At 53.8% G+C, this 23990-nt stretch overlaps 1 protein-coding gene across 4 annotated transcripts; it reads left to right on the top strand.

Annotated features, from left to right (window-relative positions):
- The first annotated feature begins 3151 nt into the window (after positions 1 to 3151).
- Positions 3152 to 21181, top strand: LOC144266886 (nucleotidyltransferase MB21D2-like). Of its 4 annotated transcripts, XR_013346504.1 has the most exons (8): positions 3152 to 3843; positions 4043 to 4124; positions 9509 to 9535; positions 10076 to 10337; positions 10692 to 10845; positions 11064 to 11173; positions 11713 to 11773; positions 18836 to 18968. XR_013346504.1 is itself a non-coding variant. In XM_077820436.1 (7 exons), exons 1-7 carry the CDS (start codon positions 3280 to 3282, stop codon positions 20550 to 20552), a joined length of 1788 nt encoding a protein of 595 aa, XP_077676562.1. In that variant the 5' UTR covers positions 3152 to 3279; the 3' UTR covers positions 20553 to 21181. The 4 variants fall into 4 exon arrangements, 3 of the variants coding, with proteins under 3 accessions (XP_077676562.1, XP_077676564.1, XP_077676563.1); XM_077820436.1 differs by lacking the exons at positions 11713 to 11773; positions 18836 to 18968 and adding an exon at positions 19964 to 21181; XM_077820438.1 differs by lacking the exon at positions 11713 to 11773 and having other exon boundaries at positions 18836 to 19056.
- Positions 21182 to 23990: the final 2809 nt, after the last annotated feature.

The raw sequence follows: 23990 nt of genomic DNA, 5'->3' as shown, positions 1-23990 counted from the left end.
TTTGTCTATTTGTTAATATCACTTTCCACAGCAAATTTACTCAGCCCTGGCAAACTGGGAGCCAAATTAAGCCCCAGATGGGGAGATGGGTAGGGAGGCGGAGAGGACCATGGGGGACAGAGCCTGCCACCACACGGCCAGAGCCTGCCGCGCCCCCCCAGGGCTGAAGCCCAATGCCCGAGCCCCACCGCCCCAGGAAGGTGGGGAACTCACAGCTCCTACAGTGTTTGTGGCTCCAGACAGGGCAGGCACCACTGCTCCCCCCCCCCCCGCACCCCGTCACCACCCAGGAGGTCGTGGCAGCAAGAAAAGCCCCTGGTGGTCACCGTGGGCACATTTGAGAAACTCTGGATGAGTGGCTATATTCTAAACCCAAATTTCACTGCAAACTGCGTAACCTCATGGCCACCGAACTGCAGCCCCTGTCGGACATTACTGTGACAGGTAGACCATGTCTAGCAAAAACAGGTTTGATATGCGCCATCACCCGTTTAGCCCTAGTGTCTTCTCGTAGGGTTATCTCGGGGAGGTGAGAACTATAGGAGAAGTACACCGTTTTCTCCAACCTCTGTAGACAAATCCAGGCTTCCTTTGCCCCAGGGGGCCAATCTTTTCCTGTGCCACCAACAGGGGCTCTTTTGCTTCACTTGGCCTGTATTTTTGGCACATACAGCAACTCTGGACAGTTTCCTCAATGTCGCTGTTCATGTGAGGCCGGCATAGAAGGGCTTTGGCCGTTCTCTGAGGTTTTCCAATCCCCAACTGATCTTCATGACTCCTTTCTAATGTATTTTTCTGTAACGCCTTGGGGATCGCCCTCCTGTGGCTTTAAACAAAATGCCATCTAGTGCTGAGAGCTCCCCTTGTATTGATAATAGGGGCTGGGAATCTGCTCTCCCAGCCACCCTGCACTAACAGCCTCAGTTACTTTCTGCAGGCTTTCATCCCGAGCAGGAGCTCTGGCAATCCCGGTCCGCATTTTGCCTGAGACCGGACGGGATTTTTAAAATTCTGAGCAACGTACAAAATCTAGCTCTGAATTTTGCTCCACCGTACTTGTGTCCAGTGCTCCAGCGAGTGTGTTTGCAACCAGCCAGCCAGCCAGCCAGCCAGCCTCTCCCAGGTTTGGGAGCAATGGGCAAAGGATGCATTTGGAACTGAACATCTAGCCTCTGTATTCTGGGGGGAAGCGGGAGCTGGGAGTGGCAATGAGTGTCTTATGGTCAGTTTCAGCTACAGGGTCTTCCCATAAATAAAGATGTGAAACTCTTTTATGCCCACGGACTAGGCCCAAAGCCTCCTGCTGTATTTGAGTGTATTGGCACCCAGTTTTTGTGAGTACCCATGGCACACAAGTCACTGGTCTCCAGTTGGGACCTTGGTGCTGTAAGAGGACTACGCCAATATCTCCTTGGAGGGGCCCATGGACAACTTAGTTCTGCATGTACCCTCCTAGTACCTAGGACTGGGACCTCTTCAATTCCATCCGTTTCTCAGACTCTTTATTACGATTGGCAGCCCGTGTCTACATTGTAGCGCTCTCAGGTGGCTGGTCCGAGCAGCTACCTTAAGCACAAATTTCTCTCTATATTTCCCCATTCCAAGGAATCTTTGTCCCACACCCCCACCCCTTGTCTGTTGGCAAAGGGACAAGCAAGTGATCTACTCCTACACCTTCATGTGTGAACGTCTCTCCTGGGTATGTTATTTCCATTACACTGAATTTACATTGGTTTGGTTTAGCTTTAGCCCGGCACCTCTGGCTCTCTCCAAAGCTGCTCAGTGCCTCTGGTCATGCTGTTTACCTATTGTTTTTCCTTCTCCTTTCTGTACCCTGTTAGGGCTCCCCTGCCCTCCCTCGGTTCTCGCCCAGCAGACAGAAAGCAGAAGGCCAGAGTCCGACGTGCAGGCAATGCGCTGTTTAGTGGGGTTACCAAGCAAGCATATCCATCCGTACGGCTTTTCCTGGCCTCCCTCCTCTTTCTTAGCAGGCTCGATTGTACCTGCAGTGCCCACCCCTGGTCCCACCCCTTACAATTTATGGCCATGTTCTGTTTGGAAGGTCGTGAGTCTGGGGGCTTCAGTACCACCTCTTTTGTACCCGATGGGAGGAGTAGGGAGTGAGGTTGTGTTTCGGCCAGGGTCCCCTTTTCTCTGGCTTTTTAGTGTTTCTTATGGCTCCCCCTCCCGGCTGGTTGCTTGGCCTTGCCTTGAGACAGGAGTCGAGGCCATCTTCAAGTGTGCGCTGGTCTATTAAACTCCCCCGTACCCAGCTATACCTTAACTCTCTTCCTCATCTCGTCTCCTTGTGCTAGCAACCACATCCGACTGTGGGCAGATGCAACACCCCGGGTCTTTGTTCTTTGTTCACACGGTAGTAAGGATATAAGCATATCAAAAGTTAAACAAGCAAACAAAACCCCAAACTCTATCTCAGGCAAATATACAGGCCTGAATGCTATATTCCCCTCACTGACATACCCTCTGATTCAAAACATCTCTCTCCTCATAAGAATGAAACAGGAGTGCGCTATACCTCAACTTTCTCTCCAGTTTCATCGTTCGCCTCTCTGCCAGAGATAACTGAAACACATCAACTGCTTCCGGACCAGCTCTTGTCACGACTATCGCTACCTTCTGATTGTCTTCCTGTTTGCTGGATCCCATTGTTGCCAGTACAGAGGGAAGCGCTGTTTAAACCACCTCCAGTTTCCCACAAAGTTTTAACTCTGGTGGGGCTGTTCATTGCTCCATCCTTCCACCCAGCGTCTGTTCTTCGTTCATTTACTCCTGGTACCGGGTGGTGGTCAGTGATCACTCGATGCTCGCCAGGGCTCTGCTCTATCCTCGGTGTGGTTCCAGCCAGCTGTGCAACACAATAGGAGCTTCACAGCGTCCCAATCTGGGAGCTCAGCCCTTAAAGGCACACCACAATCCTACACCCTGTGTTATACAGGAAGTCAGACTAGAAACTATGAGTCCAAGTGGAATTTATCTCCGAACAACTGACACTTCTACTATTATAGTATTATGGGTGTGTCACTTTCAGTAAGTCAGATGCCAAAGGTCCCTCTGGCACAGATAACCAGCGTACTCCCCCGGCAACCCCCCCCCGCCTCCCCCCCCACACACACACCACCACACAGCTCAGCTACGAGCAGGAAACAGCTACAGCCAGGAGAGGAAGCACCTACAGGAAGTGCAGAGCTGAACTGCAAGAGTTTCCCCAGTGCCTCAGGAGGGCTCAGCCCTGCCAGGAGCCACCTGGGCCCCGCGGGGATGGCTGGCGAATCCCAGGGTGGGGCCCGAGGGCCAGGAGAAATGGAAGAGGAACAGGCTGAGTCTCATACAGTCGCCCCGGAGTTCCTGAACTGGTTCTTACGGCGCCATGTGTATCCCGAGCAAAGGGAACACCGGAGAAGGGAGCAGGAGTGCCAGCAGGTGCAAGCTCTGGTCAGCAGGATCATGGCTCGGGTGCATCAGTGGAATACGCTGTTGTTCACGGGGGAAGCCATCCTGGTGGGCTGCCAAGCCCAGGACCTCCACGTCCGGGCAGAGTCCAGCAGCAGCGACTACGACTTCCTGGCCCCCATCCAGTACAACACGAACGTGATCCTGCTGGGTACCCTGTACAGCGCGCCGTGCACAGAGCTCCACTTCCTGCCTTCCTGGCTGAGCCTGAGGTCTGGCGTGCCGGTGTACCGCTGGGAGAACAAGCTGGTGGTGGATTACAACAAGGTGACACTGAGAAAGATCTTGGATGAGAAGGCTGTAGACTTCGGCAGGAAGGATCTAGGCTTGGACCTCACGGAGGAAGACATCAAAGAAATAAATGGCCGACAGGTAAGTGAGATCATATCAGAATGTATCCTCCAGAGCCGTCCACACACTCAGCTCTGCCGGTGCCCCTCACTCCCGACCCACAGCCCCTGCTAGCCCAGCCCTGCCCCCCAGCTCTGCCGGTGCCCCTCACTCCTGAGCTGCAGCTTCTTTTTATTTTGGATTAAAGCATCTGAATAAAATTGATTTCACCCCTTTTCAGAAAGATCTTTGGACGGGCGGCATCGATCCATTTCTGGTAGCTAGAAAGTTCCATGAATTTGTCGAGAATGCTCTGGCTGAGGGTAAGTGTCGGTTTTAGCATTAATCCATTAGTGTTGCATTAATTAATCAAGGCCTGAAATGAAGATGATAAATAAACCCTGTGACGCTCCTCAAACTAATCCCCAGATATTCTCGTATCACAATCCCAGCTCTCCCAAGATGCTCCGGCTAATCCCTCCCCCAGTCAATACGGCCACACGTAACCCAGTCACTGCAGCTGCAGGGCAAGGGGGTCATTCTCAGGGGCTATTGCTAGAATTAGCCCTGTGCAGGCATTTACCTTAACTCTGTATTTCCTGGGCAATACAGGCCAGAGCATGAGTTACCCAGGCAACCTTAACTCTGCGTTAATCACGCTTTGGTCGGTGATTAGAATCGTAGATTCCAAGGCCAGCTGGCTTTGTTTGTACTAGGAGAATCGACCTCTCCCCTCTGGGCCTCTGTGGGGCAGAAACAGGGTAGAAAACAGTTGTAAATGTCTCTCAAGCCCTAGGCTGGGCCCAATTCCAAACCCGGGCGGCTGCCTTCCACCCTTCTCCTTCCTTCTAGGGCTGGATTTTTTAGCTCATCTCTGTTAGCAAGTTCCAAGATGGCGAGAGCTTTCAAGGAAAAACCTCTGGTCCATGGCAGTCAGGATCCTGGTCCCCTCATCGATCCATCTTGTCATTCCAGACCAGGAGTGCTTTTGACCCGGGCAGTTGACCAAATCTGGGGAGCTGTTGGTTGTTCCTGTTAGGAGGAGAAATTGATGATAAGAGTCAAGTGTTTTCTTTGATGCAGTCTTGTTTGTCGACAAAGTTTATGCAGAAAGTCCTGTTTCCCTAAACGTAGTAGGAATCAAACAACAGAAAACCAGTTTCTCTGCTCACTGTCCCAAACATGCCTTTCCTAGGGTTACCAAACGTCTGGGGTTTCCCGGACAATATCTCTTTTTTTGAGCTTCCATTCTCTGTCCGGGTGAATTGCTGAAATAACAGGAAATGTCCTGGATTTTTGCAGAGCAGATGCTGTAGCTCGGGGGTGAGGGATAGCTCAGTGGTTTGAGCATTGGCCTGCTAAACCCAAGGTTGTGAGTTCAATCCTTGAGGGGGCCATTATAGGGATCTGGGGCAAAAATTGGGGATTGGTCCTGCTTTGAGCAGGGGGTTGGACTAGATGATCTCCTGAGGTCCCTCCCAACCCTGATATTCTATGAGTCTATGAGAAGGAGCCCTGATTGGTCTGCTTCCCGATGGGTCTGTCTCCTGCATCCACAGCTGATTGGTCCATTCCCCAGCATCCGCAGCTGCCAGATCCCACCCACCCAGGCCCCGATTCCCAGCCCTGGGGAGGGGGTCCCGCAAGGAGTCGATGACTGACGGCTGTCACTGCCTCCTGGGCTTGCGCCAGCCGCTCAGCCACCATGACAGGGAGAGGCACTGCCCCCCACCTCCAGTGAGCACCCCCACTGCAGGTACCCCCTCCAGCTTCCCCAACTGTGCTCCCCAGTTCCCTCCCCCCCCCAGTGTCCTGTTTTGGGGAACCTGAAATATGGTAACCCTAGCCTTTCAGCCAGCACTCTGCCCAAAAAGCTTTTCTTTTAGCCACATTGCTAGCAGCGCTTCTATTCCTGTCTGCTGGGCTTTCTTCCTGCTTCTGTGTGTACGTGTGTACACACACACACACACACACCGAACAGTGCCCAGCTAAGCCCCTGCCCACTAGTTCACATTGCCCCAGGTTACACCCAGTCCATAACAACAAGGGTTTTGTTTAACGCAACCTTTAACTAAGGCCTGGTCTGCGCTACAGAGTTAGGTTGACATAAGGCAGCTTACGTCAACCTCACTCTCTGTGTCTACACTACAGCCTTATTCCTGCTGATGGAAGTGCCCTACATCACTGACATCATAACTCCACCTACACATGAGGTGTAGGGCTTATGTTGGTGTAGTTAGGGTGACGCAGGGTCCCTGTAGACACCGCGTTACTTACATCCGCTGTTGGCTGTCATTCATTCAGCTAGAGCCCTGCTTCCCCCACAGGTTCCCGGCTCCCTGCTCCCAGCCGGGCTGCCACCTGGGCTCACTGATCCCCGCTGGGAGACCTGCTTCCCCACCCAGGTTCCCCGCACCCTGCTCCCAGCTGGGCACCCCACCGGTCTGAGCCAGACAATAGCAGCGTGAAATCGGCAAGTATGTCAATTTCCCTCTTGGTAGGCTCTGTGCTGTGAAATGGAACCTGCCCCGAGCTCACAGCTGGGGGTGTCACCCCGGGGCGGATGGGGGCCTCCAGCTGTGAGCCCCATATGGCTGCCAGTGCCCCACAATGCTCCACTTCAGTCTGTGCAAGTGTTCCTGGTAAGGACACGCTGCCCCGGCAGAAGGAGGGCAGCATGGACACCACCAGCCCATTGAATTACTGCGGTGGCTATAGGTTGACCTACATTAAGTTGACTTAATTTTGTAGTGTAGACAAGCCCTAGAGCCCTTCATTTTTTACTGGTTTTTACCCCCCCCCCCCCGCAAAAAAAAACAAACAAAAAAAAAACCCTCCTGGGTTTACAAAAGCTCTTATTCAGCTTTTACCAATTTTCACCCAAATTGTGGATCACTCAAGTACATGAAAATACCAGTTATGTTAAGGAAATCCAATCCGTGACATCCGGTAGACGTGTTTATGTTAATAATGAATTTGTCTAAGTGTAAAAGCGAGGCTGTCTGTTAAAGCAAGGTAACGCCGTGGAAGATACACACACACACACGTCAGTGCTTGACTCCTAAACAAAAGGAAGCGCCAGAACCTGGCTGTCTGCTCCAGAAGGAGAGATGGTGGCTCAGTAACATGTGGCCCAAACCCAGCTCCCTGCTCTGGAAGGAGAGAAGACATCTCAGTTAGCCTCAGCCACCATCTCTCCTTCTGGAGTAGGGAGCCAGGTCCGGGGAGCTTTTAGGACTGGAGCACGGATGTACTTTTCTTGATTTGTTGCTTTTTCTCTGTCTTCCCATCCCCCAATATCCATCCCGATGTTGACCCAGAAAACTGCGACTTTAATTTTTTGTACCGATTCTCATCCATCTTTAAGTTTTTTTAATAAACCCTTATGAATTCCCAAATAAAATCCGAAGGTGAAGGGCCTTGCCTACACCAACTTTTCGTGGCCTTACAAGGATTTAATTAATCCATTTTACAACCGACATCCATCTATTTCTGGCACTGTTTAACTAAGGATCTGTTTCCACAGCACACTAGTGTGTATTTCCATTTAGACCTGGGTGACATTTTTCAGCCAAAACTTTTCTTCAGTGAAAAATGCAGATTCAGGTCAGCTGAATCATTTTGCAAATTCATGCCTATTTTGGCCAGTAATTTAAAACAACAGGTTTAAAACAAACAAAAGGAAGTATTTCTTCACACAACGCACAGTCAACCTGTGGAACTCCTTGCCAGAGGATGTTGTGAAGGCCAAGACTATAACAAGGCTCAAAAAAGAACTAGATAAATTCATGGAGGATAAGTCCATCAATGGCTATTAGCCAGGATGGGCAGGGAGGGTGTCCCTAGCCTCTGTTTGCCAGAAGGTGGGAATGGACGACAGGGGATGGATCACATGGTGATTCCCTGTTCTGTTCATTCCCTCTGGGGCACCTGGCATTGGCCACTGTCGGAGACAGGACACTGGACTAGATGGACCTTTGGTCTGACCCAGTATGGCCGTTCTTATGTGATGGGCATGTGTAGGACCAGTGGATCTTGAAAGGTGCATTATGGGGAGTGTCGATCATTGTAGCAGTGGAGATGTGTCCGCAGGTTTTGCATCTGTTGTTCTGGCAGGGTCTGGTGCTACTTTGAGTTGGTGAGTCCTGGTCTGTGGGGAGCTTGCTTCTGTTGATGAGGTTGGAGCTTGTTTGAAGGCCAGAAAAGGGGGTTCAGGAAAGAACCCATCAGTATGGGTTGTAATTATTTGATGATACCCAGTATGGGCTCCAGTCTGGGGTGGTAGGTGACAACTGTGTGCGGTTGGTGGGATTTTTTCCCCCCTGTATTGAAGCAGGTTATCTCAGCGTATTTTGGTGACCCGTTCCATGACGCGATCTACTCCTCTTATGGAGTGTCCTTGTTTGGTGAAACTGACTCTGAGTGTGTTAAGGTGGGTGTCCTGGACTTTCTCCTCGGAACATATTCTGTGGTATCTGAGTGCCTGACTGTCGAGAACAGAATTCTAGGTGGGTTTGGGGTGGTTACTGGATCTATGAAGGTAGGTGTGGTGATCCGTGGGTTTCTTGCGTCCATAGGGTTCCATTGCTGAAGTTGATCGCAGTGTCCAGGAAGTTGATGCTGGTGTGGGAGTGCTCCAGAGAGTTTAATGGATGAGTGGGGGTTGTTGAAGTTGTGGTGGAAATCTCTGAGGGAGTTTAAGTCATCTGTCCAGAGGGTGTAAATATCATCAGTGTATCTCAGGTGTATCATTGGTTTTCTGGTGCACTTGTCCAGAAATTCTTCCTCAAGATGGCCCATGAAGAGTTTGACATATTGGGGAGCCGTCCTAGTACCCACGGCTGCTTCCGTGGTTTGAACAAAGTTCTCATTGTCGAATGTACAGTTGTTATGGGTGAGGATGAAACGGACGAGTGTGGGGCGGGTATCTGAGGGTTGTCCCTTGTCTTGTAGCTATTTGAGGCAGGCAGCTCTGCCGTCATTGTGAGGGATGTCAGTGTACAGGGAGGTGACATCCATGGTGGCTGGGATGGTGTTCTGAGACAGGTTGTTAACGTTGCAGAGTCTGTGGACTGTGTCCTGTAGGAATCTGGTGTGTGCTCTGTCTCTTTGGCAGCAGCGAACCTAATAATTTCTGTGAGTGTTGAATGAGAGGGACTGGACCTGCAGGGAGAGGTCTCTGGGGAACTCGGGATGGGCTTCACTGATTGTTTTCTACACGGCAATGTTTGGACTATCAGATTCTCCAGAAGTTCGCGGGTGAGGCGGACAACTGGGGTGGCAGGGAGCTGGCACACAGTCTGATCTCCAGCAAAGCTCTCTGTTGCTAAGGCAGTGAGGTAAACTGGCTTACGGTTCTAAGTGCCCCGAGCAGAGCATCACACTGGGGTTGTATGGATTTTCTTTACTGGGATAAAAATCATCCTGTAAGTGAAGTAGTTAATCAGAGGAACTGCAAAGTGTAGAACAGGCCCAGCTGATTGTATTTCCGGTGTGTGTTGATTTCAGCACTTCCGACAACCCGTAGCTGTAACTGTGAGCCGGCCAAGACTTGATTAATATAGACACAAAGAAATCCGACTTCTTCCAACCCTGCAGGAATCTCATCGTTTTCTTCCAGTTTTACCTTTGTGATCAGCCTTCTATACAAGATTCTGAGTGTCATAGATTTTAACTAGCCCTTTTCTTCTCCCATCTCTGTTTTTAGAAGGAAGCAGCCCTGCTCCCGGAATTAGTAAGTATTAAAAGAGATAGAATAAGGCGCTCTGTAAGCGGAGAAATTACAAGGACCACCTATGAGGGAAATGCAGAAGGGAAACTGTTAAATTGCATAGGGTAAAATGGGGAATACATTTAAAAGGGGGCTGCAGGTCGGGATTCAGAGGTATCGGCACAGTTATGGGGGGAGCCCAGGGCTGGGCTAGCAGGGGGCTGTGGGTCGAGATTATGGGGCACCACAGAGTTGTTTTCTGAGAAATTTTACCCTGTTCCTTCTTAATCTCTCACACAATGGAGTTCCCAGAGTTAGGGGTTAGGGAGTCAGGATTCTTGGTTTCGATCTTCAGTTCTTCCACTAACTCACCATGTGCCCATGGAGGTGAAGTTATTCACACAATGTCACAGAGACTCAAAAGAAGACTCAGAAATAGAACCCAGGAGTCCTGGGCTCTTGGCCCTCATTCCCTTAATCTTTGCCCTTCCATCATCTCAGATCTGCAAAGCTTTTATCTCTGTTTGCTTTTGACTCCCACTCCACTGTCTTGCCCTCTCCAAGGCAACATTAGACTGAGCGACTTTGCAAAATGCTCTGCCGTGCAGCTCAGCCTGGAGGTGGACGGCCAAGCTGTGTCTATAGACCTGGTGCCCACCATCCGGAATAAAGTGGACATGTCTATGGATTGGCCAAGGCAGGATCTCAGGTGGCTTTCCGACTGGTGGGACCAGGAGCAAGACACTGAGCGGATCAAACCCACCTGGAATATCATGGAAATTTACAAAACTGGGGCCGATCTGGTGGCCAAGAATCTGTACTGGAGGTAAAAATGCAAATCTCATTTGTTCTAGCAGAAGGCAACAAAAACACACACAGAGGGGGGCTCAGCCCCTCCAGCATGGGGGAGCAAGGACACACACACACAGAGCAGTGCACATCCCCACCAGCAGGGGGCAGCAGGGACACACACACACATACACACACAGCAGGGGCCATCCCCACCAGCAGGGGGCGCAGGGACAGACACACACGGACGGACACACACACAGAGCAGGGGCCATCCACACCAGCAGGGGACGCAGGGACACACACACACCCTGGTGCAGGTGTGGGATGGGGGTCAGTCTGACCCCGTACTCCCATTCAGCCCTGTCTCATTTCCCCCACCCCTTCCCAGGCTCTCCTATTCCCTGGCTGAGACCCGACTCCTCAGGGACATTGACCTCGATGGTGCTGGGTGGAGGCGGGAAGCGCTGCAGCTGCTGAAGCAAATCAACATGGAGCAGTGGGTACCGCGCTACGGCAAAGTCCTGACCTCCTACCACCTGAAGGTAACTCAGACAGAGAGGGCAGAGTGGGAGGGGGTGGGGAATGGATGATACGAGCGTCCACAGGTATAGGGGAGAAAGATCTAGTGGGTTAGAGCAGCAGGGGAGGGGCGGCAGAGAGGGCTGGGTTTTATTCCAGCTCCGGGAAGGGGAGTGGGGTCTAGTGGTTAGCGCTGCGTGTTTCTTCTTCCAACTGTTTCGCTCTGGGTTCTCCATCTCAGGTGCCCATGCGTCCCAGATGCCTTTGTTGGGAGAATTTTGGTAGCGGTGCCCATTCCGCCCAAGCACGCCCTCCAGACATCCTCGTGCCCCATACCGAGGATATAGAGAGGTGAGCGGGAGAACCACCCTCAGTTCCTTCTCTGCCGCCTGACAGCCTAAGATAGTGTCTCATGTGCCCGCTTCACCCTTGCTTAGCTTAGTCAAGCCTCCAATTTTAGTCACAATTAGAGTGCGGTGCTGTTTAGCTCACCTCGTTTATTTCTTTATACTTGGGGGGGGGTCTGTTTAATGTTCCCCTTGTCCCCTCCCTCCTCCGCCTGCCCCTTCCCCTCCATTCTGAGAGGTTTATGCTTCGGGAGTTGTCATCGACTTGGTATGCCGGGATCCCCAGGATTTCAGCTTTCCCGGTCAGTGACGGACATTCCCGGTGTAGCTGCTGCCTGAGATACCCCCAAATCCCAGCTAAGTGCAAAATCTGCTCAGCGGTTAAAAGGAGAGCTTGTAAAAATTGGAGATTAAATTTAGGCTCTTCACGATGGAGCTCTCCCTCTGACCAGTCATGGGTCCAGGCCCAGGTACACCTTGGACATTGGCCTCTGAGTGAAAACAGTGCTCTGCTGATCTCAGTCCCCTCAAATTCCCGACCAGATTTTCCTGACGTGAGGGTTTCCAGAAGTGGACTTCTCTCTGACCACCACCAACAGAAAGTGTAAGAAAATCTGTTCGAGAGGAGGTCTGGGTTATCAATCCTTGGGAGACGCCTTCCTCATTCCTTGGACAAGAGCTCTTCTTCATGCATATCCTCTGACACCATTGATTCGGAACAAGATCAAACGAGACAGAGACGGAGTCACTCTAGCTGCACCAACTCGCTCGAGCCAGGTCTGGTTCTCTGACCTGATTCGTCTCACTTCCTATCCAGCTGCAGCTTCTGGTTGTTTCCTGTCTGTTGCCCCAGGACTCCAGTTGGTCTCTCCACTTCAACATGGCCATCCATGGTTCCTCAATGGTTCTCGGGGATCATAGAATCATAGAATCATAGAATATCAGGGTTGGAAGGGACCTCAGGAGGTCATCTAGTCCAACCCCCTGCTCAAAAGCAGGACCCATCCCCAATTAAATCATCCCAGCCAAGGCTTTGTCAAGCCTGACCTTAAAAACTTCTAAGGAAGGAGATTCCACCACCTCCCTAGGCAACGCATTCCAGTGTTTCACCACCCTCCTAGTGAAAAAGTTTTTCCTAATATCCAACCTAAACCTCCCGCACTGCAACTTGAGACCATTACTCCTTGTTCTGTCCTCTTCCAGGGATAGAGGTTTCCTGCTCAGCAGATATAAAACAGATACAGTGATCTCTACTAGAAATACTTACCTTCAGAAATGGAAGAGATTTTACCATTGGGGTCCCCAGTGACAGTTTTCACCTGTTCATTCTTCCCTCTCCGATGTTCTTAATTATCTGATGGATTTTGAGAAATCAGGTCTTTCTATGAGTTCCGTCAGAGTTCGTTTCATGGCTATTACAGCCTTTCATTCCCCTGTGCAAGGATTTTCAGTCTTTGGTCCAAGAGGTGAATCTAGCTAAATCGCTCAGTAATAGTGACCACAATGCAATTAAATTTAGCATCCTTGTTGGGGGGGATAATTAACCCCCCCCCCCCACACACACACACTGTAATATTTAACTTTAATGAGAAGCAATTTGCTAAAGATTGTGACGGGCTTGTACCAACCCTGCGCTGGAGAAGCGAGGGTTAACAAACCGCTCTGGGCCCAAGAAGCCATGCCCCCTCACCCCTACTGGGCATGCTCCCAGTGGCAGGAGCATTGAAAAGGGAGCCGCTCGGCTCAGGCTGGGCTGACGGAGGAGGAGAGCGGTTGTGGGCAAGAGCCTCCTGCCGGGAAGCCTTCGGGGCTCCAAGCCACCGGGGTCAAGCCGCCTAGCTGCAGTGCGGGAAGCCAGCCGGCTGCGGGAGCCGAGAGGGACGACTTGCTGTTCCCAGCGAAGGAGTTGCCGGACACAGAGCAGGGCGAACACAAGAAGGACCCCACGTCCAACCCCCGGAGATGCTGCTGGAGGGACGAGGGTAGAAAGCGACACAGGGAAAGAGCTCTGGGGTATCAGGACATGAACCCTCTGTCAGGGTACCTTGTTTTGAAGGGCCCTGGGTCAGAACTTGGTCGAGTAGGGTGGGCCTGGGTTCCCGTACCATCCCCACACTTGCCACTGGGCAATACTCACCTTCTGCTATTGCTGCTAGGCAAAGCGACCCCTGGGACTGCCACTGGTGGATGTTATATCTTGGAGCGTCACCATTAGGTGGCACTATCCGTCCGAAGCACCCAGCCAGCCCCCCAACAAAGATACAGAAACTAACAGTACACATTTTTTTCAATACATCAGAAGCAGGAAGCCTCTCAAAGAACCAGTGGGACCACTGGACAATGAGGGGCTAAAGAAGCCCTCAAGGAAGACAAGGCTGTTGTAGAGAAGCTAAATGAATTCTTTGCATCAGTCCTTACTGCAGAAGATGTGAGGGAGATTCCCACATCAGAACTGTCCTTTTTGGGCACCAGATCTGAAGTACTGACCCACACTGATGTGTTGTTGTCACGGAGTGTGGGGGAGTCCAGGCCCTGCACCCCTCTTCCTGGGATTCACTGAGACTCTCAGCCAGCCAGTAAAACAGAAGGTTTATTGGACAACAGGAACACAGTCCAAAACAGAGCTTGTGGGTACACAGTCAAGTCCTTCTGGGGGAGCAGGGAGCTTAGACCCCAGCCCTGGGGTTCCCTGTGTTCCTCCACCCAGCCCCAAACTGAAACTAAACCCCCCCAGCAGGTTCCCTGCTGCAGCCTCTGTTCACATTTCCGGGCAGAGGTGTCTCCTCCCCCTCCTGGCTCAGGTGACAGGCTCTCAGGTCTCCCATCCCCAGGGCACATCCCCAGGTCAACACTTCCCCCTCCCTGCAGCGTCACATCCTCACATCTCTCCCCCCTTCGAGACTGAACTGAGCGGGGTCACTGTGACCAGTGACCTGGGGAAGTTCGGGGCCCCCTCTCCGGGACAGCGCATCCGCTATCAGGTTGGCACTTCCCTTCACGTGGACCACGTCCATGTCGTAATCCTGCAGGAACAGGCTCCATCTCAGGAGCTTGGCGTTGGCTCCTTTCATCTGGTGCAGCCAGGTCAGGGGAGAGTGATTGGTGTAGACGGTGAAGTGTCGCCCGAAGAGATAGGGCTCTAGTTTCTTGAGGGCCCACACCATGGCCAGGCACTCCTTCTCGACGGCTGCGTAGTGTTGCTCCCGGGGTAGCAACTTCTTGCTCAGGTACATGATGGGGTGTCTCTCCCCCTTTTCATCCTCCTGCATTAACACCGCCCCCAGTCCCATGTCTGAGGCGTCGGTGAACACCACAAAGGGCTTGTCAAAGTCTGGGTTTGCCAGAACTGGGCCACTGACCAGAGCCTCCTTCAGCGCCCGGAAAGCCTCCTGGCACTGCTCGGTCCAGACCACCTTGTCTGGCTTCCCCTTCTTGCATAGCTCAGTGATGGGGGTGGCGATGGCGCTAAAGTGGGGCACAAATCTTCGGTAGTATCCTGCCATCCCAATAAAGGCTTGGACCTGCTTTTTGGTGTGGGGAGCGGGCCAGTCTCTGATCACCTCCACCTTGGCTGGTTCCGGCTTTAGGCGGCCGCTCCCCACCCGATGGCCCAGGTAAGATACTTCAGCCATCCCCACCTTGCACTTCTCCGCTTTTACCGTCAGCCCAGCCCCCTGGAGTCGGTCCAGCACTTGTCTAACCTGGGACACGTGGTCCTCCCAGGTCTGGCTAAAGACACAGATGTCATCAATATACGCCACGGCAAAACTCTCCATCCACCTCAGGAGCTGGTCCACTAGGCGCTGGAAGGTGGCCAGCGCTCCCTTGAGGCCGAACGGCAGGGTCAGGAACTCATAGAGCCCCAGAGGGGTGATAAAGACGGATTTCAGCCGGGCATCTGCATCCAGCGGCACTTGCCAGTAGCCCTTTGTAAGGTCCATGGTGGTAAGGTACTGAGCTCCTCCCAGCTTGTCTAGGAGCTCGTCCGGCCTGGGCATGGGGTAGGCATCAGATACAGTGATGGCATTGAGCTTCCGATAGTCCACACAGAACCGGACCGACCTGTCCTTTTTGGGGACCAGCACCACCGGCGAGGCCCAAGGGCTGGCAGATGGCTGGATCACCCCCAAAGCCAGCATGTCCCAGACCTCTCTTTCCAGGTCCTGAGCAGTTTTCCCTGTGACTCGGAAGGGGGAGCATCTTATCGGCGGGTGCGACCCTGTCTGCACCCGGTGGACAGTCAGATTAGGGCGTCCAGGCTGGTTGGAAAACAGCTGTCGGTACGGATGCAGCACCCCCCTGATCTCAGCTTGCTGGGCAGGGGTTAGCTGATCCGAGAGGGGAATTGTTTCCAGGGGGGAACCAGCTCTGGTCCCAGGGAATAGATCTACTAAAGGGTGATCTCCCTGCTCCTCCCACTGTCCACACACGGCCAACACCACATTCCCCCTGGCATAATATGGCTTCATCATATTCACATGGTACACCCGGCGGTGGTGCGCCCGGTTAGACAGCTCCACCACACAGTTTACCTCATTGAGCTGCTTGACAACCTTGAAAGGGCCCTCCCAGGCGGCCTGTAGTTTGTTCTTTCTCACAGGGATGAGAACCATCACCTGATCCCCGGTGGCGTAGGCCCGGGCCCGTGCCCTGCGGTCATGCCAGACCTTCTTCTTCCTCTGGGCTCTGGCCAGATTCTCCCTGGCCAGGCCCATGAGTTCAGCCAGTCTCTCTCGGAAGATCAGGACATACTCCACCACTGACTCTCCATCGGGAGAGGCCTTCCCTTCCCACTCATCTCTCATCAGGTCCAGGGGGCCCCTCACCCTCCTGCCATATAACAGTTTGAAAGGCGAAAATCCGGTAGACTCCTGGGGCACCTCCCTGTACGCGAACAGCAGGTGAGGTAAGTACTTGTCCCAATCCTGCGGGTGCTGGTTCATAAAGGTTTTCAGCATCATCTTTAGCGTCCCATTGAACCTCTCCACCAGCCCATTGGACTGGGGGTGATAAGCTGAGGCCCAGTCGTGCCGGACCCCACATTTCTCCCACAAGCACCGGAACAGGGCCGACATGAAGTTGGAGCCTTGGTCTGTCAAGATTTCCTTGGGGAACCCCACTCGGCTGAAAATGGTCAGGAGCGCATCGGCCACGGTGTCTGCTTCAATGGAAGCTAAGGGCACTGCCTCGGGGTAGCGGGTGGCAAAATCTACCACCACCAGAATGTATTTCTTCCCCTACCGGGTCGTCTTGCTCAGAGGTCCCACTCTGTCCATGGCCACCTTCTGGAAAGGCTCCTCTATGATGGGCAAAGGTCTCAAAGCCGCTTTCTCCTTGTCCTAGGCCTTCCCCACCCTCTGACAGGGGTCGCAGGATCGGCAATACTGCCGGACCGTGGTAAAGACCCCGGGCCAGTAAAAGCTCTGTAGCAACCTCTGCCGGATGCACCGGATTCCCTGGTGCCCTGCGAGGGGGATGTCATGGGCCAGGGACAGGAGCTTGCGGCGATACTTCTGGGGGACCACCAGCTGCCTCCTGATCCCACAGGACTCCACTTCCCCTGGGGGAGCCCATTCTCGGTACAGGAACCCCTTCTCCCACAGGAACCTCTCCTGGCAGCCTCTCCTCATGGTCCGTCCCACACTGAGGTCGGCCAGGTCCCTGAGCTTCCGCAAGGAGGGATCTTTCCTCAACTCGGCCTGGAACTCAGCGGCTGGGGAAGGGATGGGGCCCGGTTCCCCCTCAGTGGCCAGGTCTGAGGCCTCCGCCTCTCTGAGCCACGCCCCTCGGCCCTCCCTCCCCACCAGGGTAGGGTCCTGCGCCGCCGGTGTGGTACCCTCCCCAAGGTCAGGGTGCAGTGCCCCTCACCGGTTCTGGCTACGGGTCACAACCAGGGCGGTCTGGGGCTTGCTTGGCCAGTCCTCTAGGTCTCCCCCCATCAAAACTTCAGTGGGCAAATGGTGGTGTACCCCCACATCCTTGGGGCCCTCCTTGGCCCCCCATTTCAGGTGTACCCTTGCCACGGGCACCTTAAATGGGGTCCCGCCCACCCCTGTCAGGGTCAGGTAGGTGTTGGGCACCACCCGATCTGGGGCCACCACCTTGGGCCGGGCCAGCATCACCTCCGCGCCCGTATCCCAGTATCCATTGACCTTCCTCCCATCCACCTCCAGGGGAACAAGGCACTCTCTCCGGAGGGACAGCCCCGCGCCCACCCTGTAAACCGAGCACCCTGAGTCCAGAGCCTCCAGCCCTCTGGCGGAGCTGGCCGGGGGTACTCTTCCCTCCTGAGCAGGTGGTAAACTGGTAGCCCCCCTTGCCTGGGTCGTCTGCCCCTCGTCCAGCTGAGTCCCTACCCAGTTAACCCTGGGTAGGTTGGGTCTGCTCAGTCTGTCCCTGAGCCCGGGGCACTGGGTCCGTACGTGGCCTCTCTGGCTACAGTGATAGCAGCTTAGGTCACATTGGTCCCCTCGACCAGTGGCTGGCTTCCCGCGCTGCAGCTAGGCGACAGATGGGATTCACCCAAAAGTTCTGAAGGAACTCAAATATGAAATTGCAGAACTACTATCTGTCGTATGTAGCCTATCGCTTAAATCAGCCGCTGTACCAGATGACTGGAAGATGACCAAGCTAACGCCAGTTTTAGAAAAGGGTGCCAGAGGTGATCCTGGCAATTACAGGCCGGTAAGCCTGACTTCCGTACCAGGCGGCTTGGTAGAAACTATAGTAAAGAACAGAATTATCAGACACATAAGCATGATTTGTTGCGGAAGAGTCAACCTGGCTTTTGTAAAGGGAAATCATGCCCCACCAATCTGTTAGAATTCTTTGAGGGTGTCAACAAACAAGTGGACAAGGGGGATCCAGTGGATACAGTGTACTTGGACTTTCAGAAAGCCTTTGACAAGTTCCCTCACCACAGGCTCTTAAGCAAATTAAGCTGTCATGGGATAAGAGGGAAGGTCCTCTCATGGATCGGTAACTGGCTGAAAGATAGGGCTGGAATAAATGGTCAACTTTCACAATGGAGAGAGGGAAACAATGGGGTTCCCAAGGATCTGTACTGGGACCTGTGCTGCTCAACATACTCATTAATGATCTGGAAAAAGGGGTGAACAGTAAAGTGGCAAAATTATTCAGGATAATTACGTCCAAAGCTGGCTGCAAAGAGTTACAGGGGGTGTCACAAAACCGGGTGACGTATCAGTATTGATAAGTGCAAAGTAACGCACATTGGAAAACATAATCCCAACTATACATACATAACAATGGGTTCTCAATTCGCTATTTCCACTCGAGAGAGAGAGTTTGGTCACTGTGGATAGTCCTCTGAAAACTTCCACTCAATGCGCAGCAGCAGTCAAACGGGCTAACCGTGTGTTAGAAACTATTAGGAGAGGGATAGAAAACGAGACAGAAAATGTTTCATCTTGTGGGACGTCACAGTAGAGACGGAATGGAGGGCGGTTCGTCCGCTCACCTCTAGGGCTCGCGGTGTGGGACACACGGGTGTGTGGAGCTCACGCACAGAGCAGATGCTGCTACCGAAAAATCTCTGCTCGACGGCGCAGGGGTGTGCGCACCTGAAGGGCAGCATCCGTCGGGGCCCGGTTCTGGGAGAACTCCAGCTGCTACACGAGGTGAGTAACTTCTCCTTCTCTCGCAGATGGTCCTGTTTTGGGCATCTGACCTCAACCCAGAGACCAAGAACTGGGCCACGGTGCTGGATGCTCTGGGGACCCTGCTGAAGGTGCTGGAGTTCAGCCTGGAGAAGAAACAGCTGCCCAGCTACTTCCTGCCTTCGATGAATTTCTTCGATTGGCACCGGAGCGAGGAAGAGAATTCCCTGAAAAACCGGGTGCTGGAGGTGCTCAGACTGGAGGTGAGGCTGATGAGATGCAGCCCAGAACAGTACCTCCAGCTGAGCTACGACCTGGCCAAGCCCCAAGGCCCGGGACCCTTCATCCAAAGGGCACGGGAGCTGGACGAGTTTAGAAGGAAGCATCAGAAACTCTTTGAAGAGCTCAAAAACCTGAAGGAAGAAAAACAGCCGGGACAGGGAGCTGTGAGTATCTTCTTCGCCCAACACAGACACTTGGGCTCGTGTCTGCAGTTGAATATTCTACGCCAGGGGTTCTGAAACTGGGGGTCGGGACCCCTCAGGAGGCCATGAGGTTATTACATGGGGGGGTCACGAGCTGTCAGCCTCCACCCCAAACCCCGCTTCGCCTCCAGCCTTTATAATGGTGTTAAATATATGAAAAAGTGTTTTTCATGTATAAGGGGGGTCGCACTCAGAGGCTTGCTGTGTGAAAGGGGTCACCAGGACAAAAGTCTGAGAACCCCTGTTCTATGCTAACTTCACTTGGCTTTGGATTTATCCTGGGGGAACAGAGTCTGCTTAAAAACCATGAGACTTTATTTAAAAAACCAATGTTTTTAAACAATAATAAATGACAGGTTCTGTTTATTGGCCTTCAGAGTTTTGCAGTGGGTGTCACATGGGGACGCTCTGGGTTGACCCAAGGGAAGCTGGGATCAGAATCCAGCCCTGACCCCACTGCAGTCGGGGGGGTGACTCCGGTTTGACCCCAGAATCCAGCCCTTTGGGAGTAGAAACCGAACCTCTTTTCTCCTTTCGCCCTCAAACACCGTTCGGTGGCTTAGTAGAGCACGTCCGCTTCCCTTCCGAAGGCCCAGCCCGCTCCCTCTTTCCGCACGCCGGGCTCCAGTTACGCCGGCTCACGGAAATGTCGCCGTTCCTAAACCTTCGTTGTCTCGTCTCTGTTGTCAGCGAGCCTGCCTGTGGGCCCGCTCCACTTCAGTGCGTGTTGGAACGTGGGCTCGTTCTCCACGGGCCTAGAACGTGCGGGAAAGCACCTGCCGACCGCGCTCCTTTGAACAGCCGCTGCTTCGTGCCAGGCAGTCGTACCAGGCTCCTTGACACGGCTGCCAGTCAGCTGCGACCGGCAGGGGGTGAGTCCACCGCGCTCTGCCTGCCCCGCTGGGAGCCCACTGTCCGCTGGGTAGGTATCCCAGGGAGCCCAGCGTGTCGTAACGAGCATCCCACCACCCTGGCCACTGCATCCCATGAATCATCTGGTTCCTCGCCATTTTCAGGGAGCTGTCAGAAGTGCAGGCTCCCTGGAGCCAGTGACAAGAGGGGCAGGATGGGGTGGGGTGGATGGACAGACAAACGGAGGGGCAGGGAGGGAGGGGAACATGACAGGGTTGTGTGTAGTGAGGAATGGGGGGATGGAGTGCTGTGGGGGTGTAGCCAGACAGCCAGCCCCCCACCCCTCAGACCAGCATTGCTGGAAACACAGGAGGAAGCCGGAACAGGGCACTTAACATATATTCCAGCACAGCCTTTGAAGCTGTGAAAATGTGCCTCTGGGAACAGATACGACGATTAAGCTCACAGCAGGCAGAGGCCCTGTGACAGACATGGCTCTTAGCCCCTACTAAATAGCGTGATGCACACACCCCAACATCCTAGGTGGGAAAATATTTACCCTGATAAAAGAAATGTCCAGTAGTCGAAACTTATTGTTTCTCTCCCTTGCAAGTGTAAACTACTCTTGCGAAAGCTGGCGTCACCCAGACAGACCAGCCTCAATTTGGCATAAGAAAGGAGAAAGAGAATAAAGGAGTACAGAGGTATAAGTAGGGGACCTACAGCACCATGATTTTTGAGTGCTTTTCACTATCTATCTGCTGGTCAGATAAGTGACAGCCTCCCAAGGCTTCTGCAGCTAAGAGGGTCCCTACGCCTTGTCCCTTATTCGTCTTTCCGCGGAATTGAGTGACCGATCCTGGCTTGGCACCGCTGGAATCGAGAGATGCAAGGAGGGTAAGAAGCACCCACACCTGATCTCCTATCTTTAGTGTACACATATTTTGAAATAGAGCTCTATACTTTGTTTTCTTCCTTTGGGATTGTGGCTTCAGTTTTGTAACTTGTTTGTGTGTGTAACATCTCTACATTTAAATAAGTAGGCACTAGCAATTTTGTAACCACATGATTAGAATCTAGCTTAATAAATTTTGGTAACCATTTGTGCATAAGCCTGACTTGTTTTCTCTGGTTTACTGCAAAGCAGCCAACACAATGAAAGAACCTCAGCCGTTTTGGCTCTAAAGCCTGGCCATGAGGTGAGAGTACTAAGAGCCTAGCGTTGAGTTGTGCCGCCTCCACGGGGCAAACTCTTGGGGCACCTGTCAGTCAATCCTGGCTGCCCGCTGCGAAGGAGCTGTGAGCTCTAGCAGTTAAAGTCACGGGTGGTTAGGACCTTGGGGCATCCGTCAGCCTAGCCCGGGCTGCCCGCCGCGAAGGGACAGTGCGTCCTAGCGGTTAAAGTCACGGATGGTATAAACGGGCATAGCTGGCACCTCACCAAACATCCTTGGCCGTCGGCTAATGGGGCGGGGGGGGAATAGACAATTCAGCCTGCACTGAAATCACACCCAACAGCTGGCCCGTCTCTGCTATTTGCCCCCTTCTGGCTCCCAGTGCTGACACCTGCCTTTCCACTGGCTTCTCTTATACAGCTCTGGGTGATTTCACTCCACGCTTCTCCCTCCCCAGCATGCCCCCCGCCCACCTGTGTCATCACCCCCCAGCCTCCTCCCTCCCTGTTAATACCCAGCCACCCCCCCACCCCAGCAAAGTGTCACTCAGCAAATGGGGACCCTGACACCCCGACACACTATCCCCACCCTGTTCCCCGAGGCATGTGGCACCCTTTGGTGGCAGCAGTGGGCTAGTGCCAAGGGTGCCCATACACACAGCTGCCCCCTGGTGGCAGCAGTGAGATATGGCACAGACACACATCCCTGTGCATCCAGGTGCTCCCTGGTGTTCGTAGTGGGGTACGGCACAGAGACTTTCCCAACCCTGGCAAAGAGGGGCTAGGGACACCCTCCCTGCTCTTCCTGGCAAATAGCCATTGATGGACCGATCCCCCATGAATCTATCTAGCTCCCTTCTGAACCCCATTACCGTCTTGGCCTTCACAACACCCTCTGGCAAGGAGTTCCCCAGGTTGACAGTGCGTTACGTGCAAAAATACTTTCTTGTGTTTGTTTTAAACCTGCTGTCTAATTTCATTGGGTGGCCCCTTGTTCTTGTGTTATGAGAAGGAGTAAATAACACTTCCTTATCCACTTTCTCCACACCAGCCGTGATTTTATAGACCTCTATCGTATCCCCCCTTAGTCTCCTCTTTTCCAGGCTGAAAAGTCCCAGTCTCATTAATCTCTCCTCATACGGAAGCTGTTCCAGACCCCTGGAAGCCGTTCCAGACCCCTTTCCTACGAAACCTTTAGGGCTAGACACCGAAGGACTGACCGTCCGCACGGTACTTTGCGTAAAATCCAGACTGCTATTGACCTGGCAACGTGGCTGGCCCTAGGGTCAGAAGAGCACTTTGTGTAGCCAGCAGAGATTTTATGTAACTTCTCCCTGGACTGGAGCTCGGTGCTGGTTGGGACCAGAGAACGGGACGGCAGGAAAGGGAGCTGGGTGGCTGCTTTTTTCAGCTTCCCCATAACCAGGGTGGGGGATCAGGAGCTCCGTGTGTGACGGGTTGGGGAGTTTAACTTCAGTGTTACCCACCAGTCGTTGGGAGGATCTGCTCCCCCCCTGCAGCCTGCCCTGCCCTGGGCATGTCCAGCGTGGGCTGCCCCAGACTCCTCGGCACACATGGGCCAAGACGATCATTAGGCTCCCTCGTTAATCTGGGGCGTGGCAGAAGACTGACATGCTCATTGAGCTCAGCAGAGCCAAAGCTCTAAAATGTGGCTGTGGATTTTGCCAGGCTGCCTCGGGACAGAGGCCGGAAGCTGGCTCAGTTCCACCCGTCCCGGAGCCGCTGTCCTCACCTCCCTGGGCTGTGACGTTTGTGTCACCGACGCAATCGCTGGAGAAAGCAGACCCCATGGCCTGGCTGGGAGCCAGGACTCCTGGGTTCTCCCCAGCCCGGGGAGGGGCGTGGGGTCTAGAGGGGTTAGAGCAGGGGGGCTGGGAGCCAGGACTCCTGGGTTCTCCCTGGCTCTGGGAGGGGAGCGGGGGCTGGTGGGTTAGAGCAGGTGGGGTGGGGAGCCAGGACTCCTGGGTTCTCCCCAGCTTGGGGAGGGGAGTGGGGTCTAGAGGGATTAGAGCAGAGGGGGCTGTGAGCCAGGACTCCTGGGTTCTCCCTGGCTCGGGGAGGGGAGTGGGGGCTGGTGGGTTAGAGCAGGTGGGGCGGGGAGCCAGGACTCCTGGGTTCTCTCCCAGTTCTGGGAGTGGGGGCTGGGAGCCAGGACTCCTGGGTTCTCTCCCCGGATCGGGGAGGAGAGTGGGGGCTGGTGGGTTAGAGCAGGTGGGGCGGGGAGCCAGGACTCCTGGGTTCTCTCCCAGTTCTGGGAGTGGGGGCTGGGAGCCAGGACTCCTGGGTTCTCTCCCCGGATCGGGGAGGAGAGTGGGGGCTGTTGGAGGATTTGCTGCCTGGCTCCCCTCCCTGGGCCAGTTCCCCGCAGTTACACCCGTTACAGAACCTCCCATGTTCAGACTCTCAGCTCCAGCATCTCCTGCTGCGCGAAGCCCTGGGACCAGGACCCCCAGGGCTCCTTCTCTGATCCAGGCCGGCTCCCCCTGCAATCGCCAGTGTTGCCCCCATTCCCCTCCGCGGGGTCCCCCCCGAGCCGCCCACCCCGGAGAACCAGGCAGCTGCCGGCTCCCCGCAGCCCGGGCTGAGAGCGACCCGGGGATGAGCGTGGAGCCAGGTCCCCCAGCCGCAGTGGCCCCCAGGCCGGATACCGAGATACACCCAGCTCCGGGC

The sequence above is a fragment of the Eretmochelys imbricata genome, chromosome 6 (genome assembly GCF_965152235.1).
Source record: "Eretmochelys imbricata isolate rEreImb1 chromosome 6, rEreImb1.hap1, whole genome shotgun sequence".
Classification (NCBI taxonomy): Eukaryota; Metazoa; Chordata; order Testudines; family Cheloniidae; genus Eretmochelys; species Eretmochelys imbricata.
The sequence above is the reverse complement of the archived record's forward strand: the minus strand, read 5'-3'. Positions and strand labels throughout refer to the sequence as shown.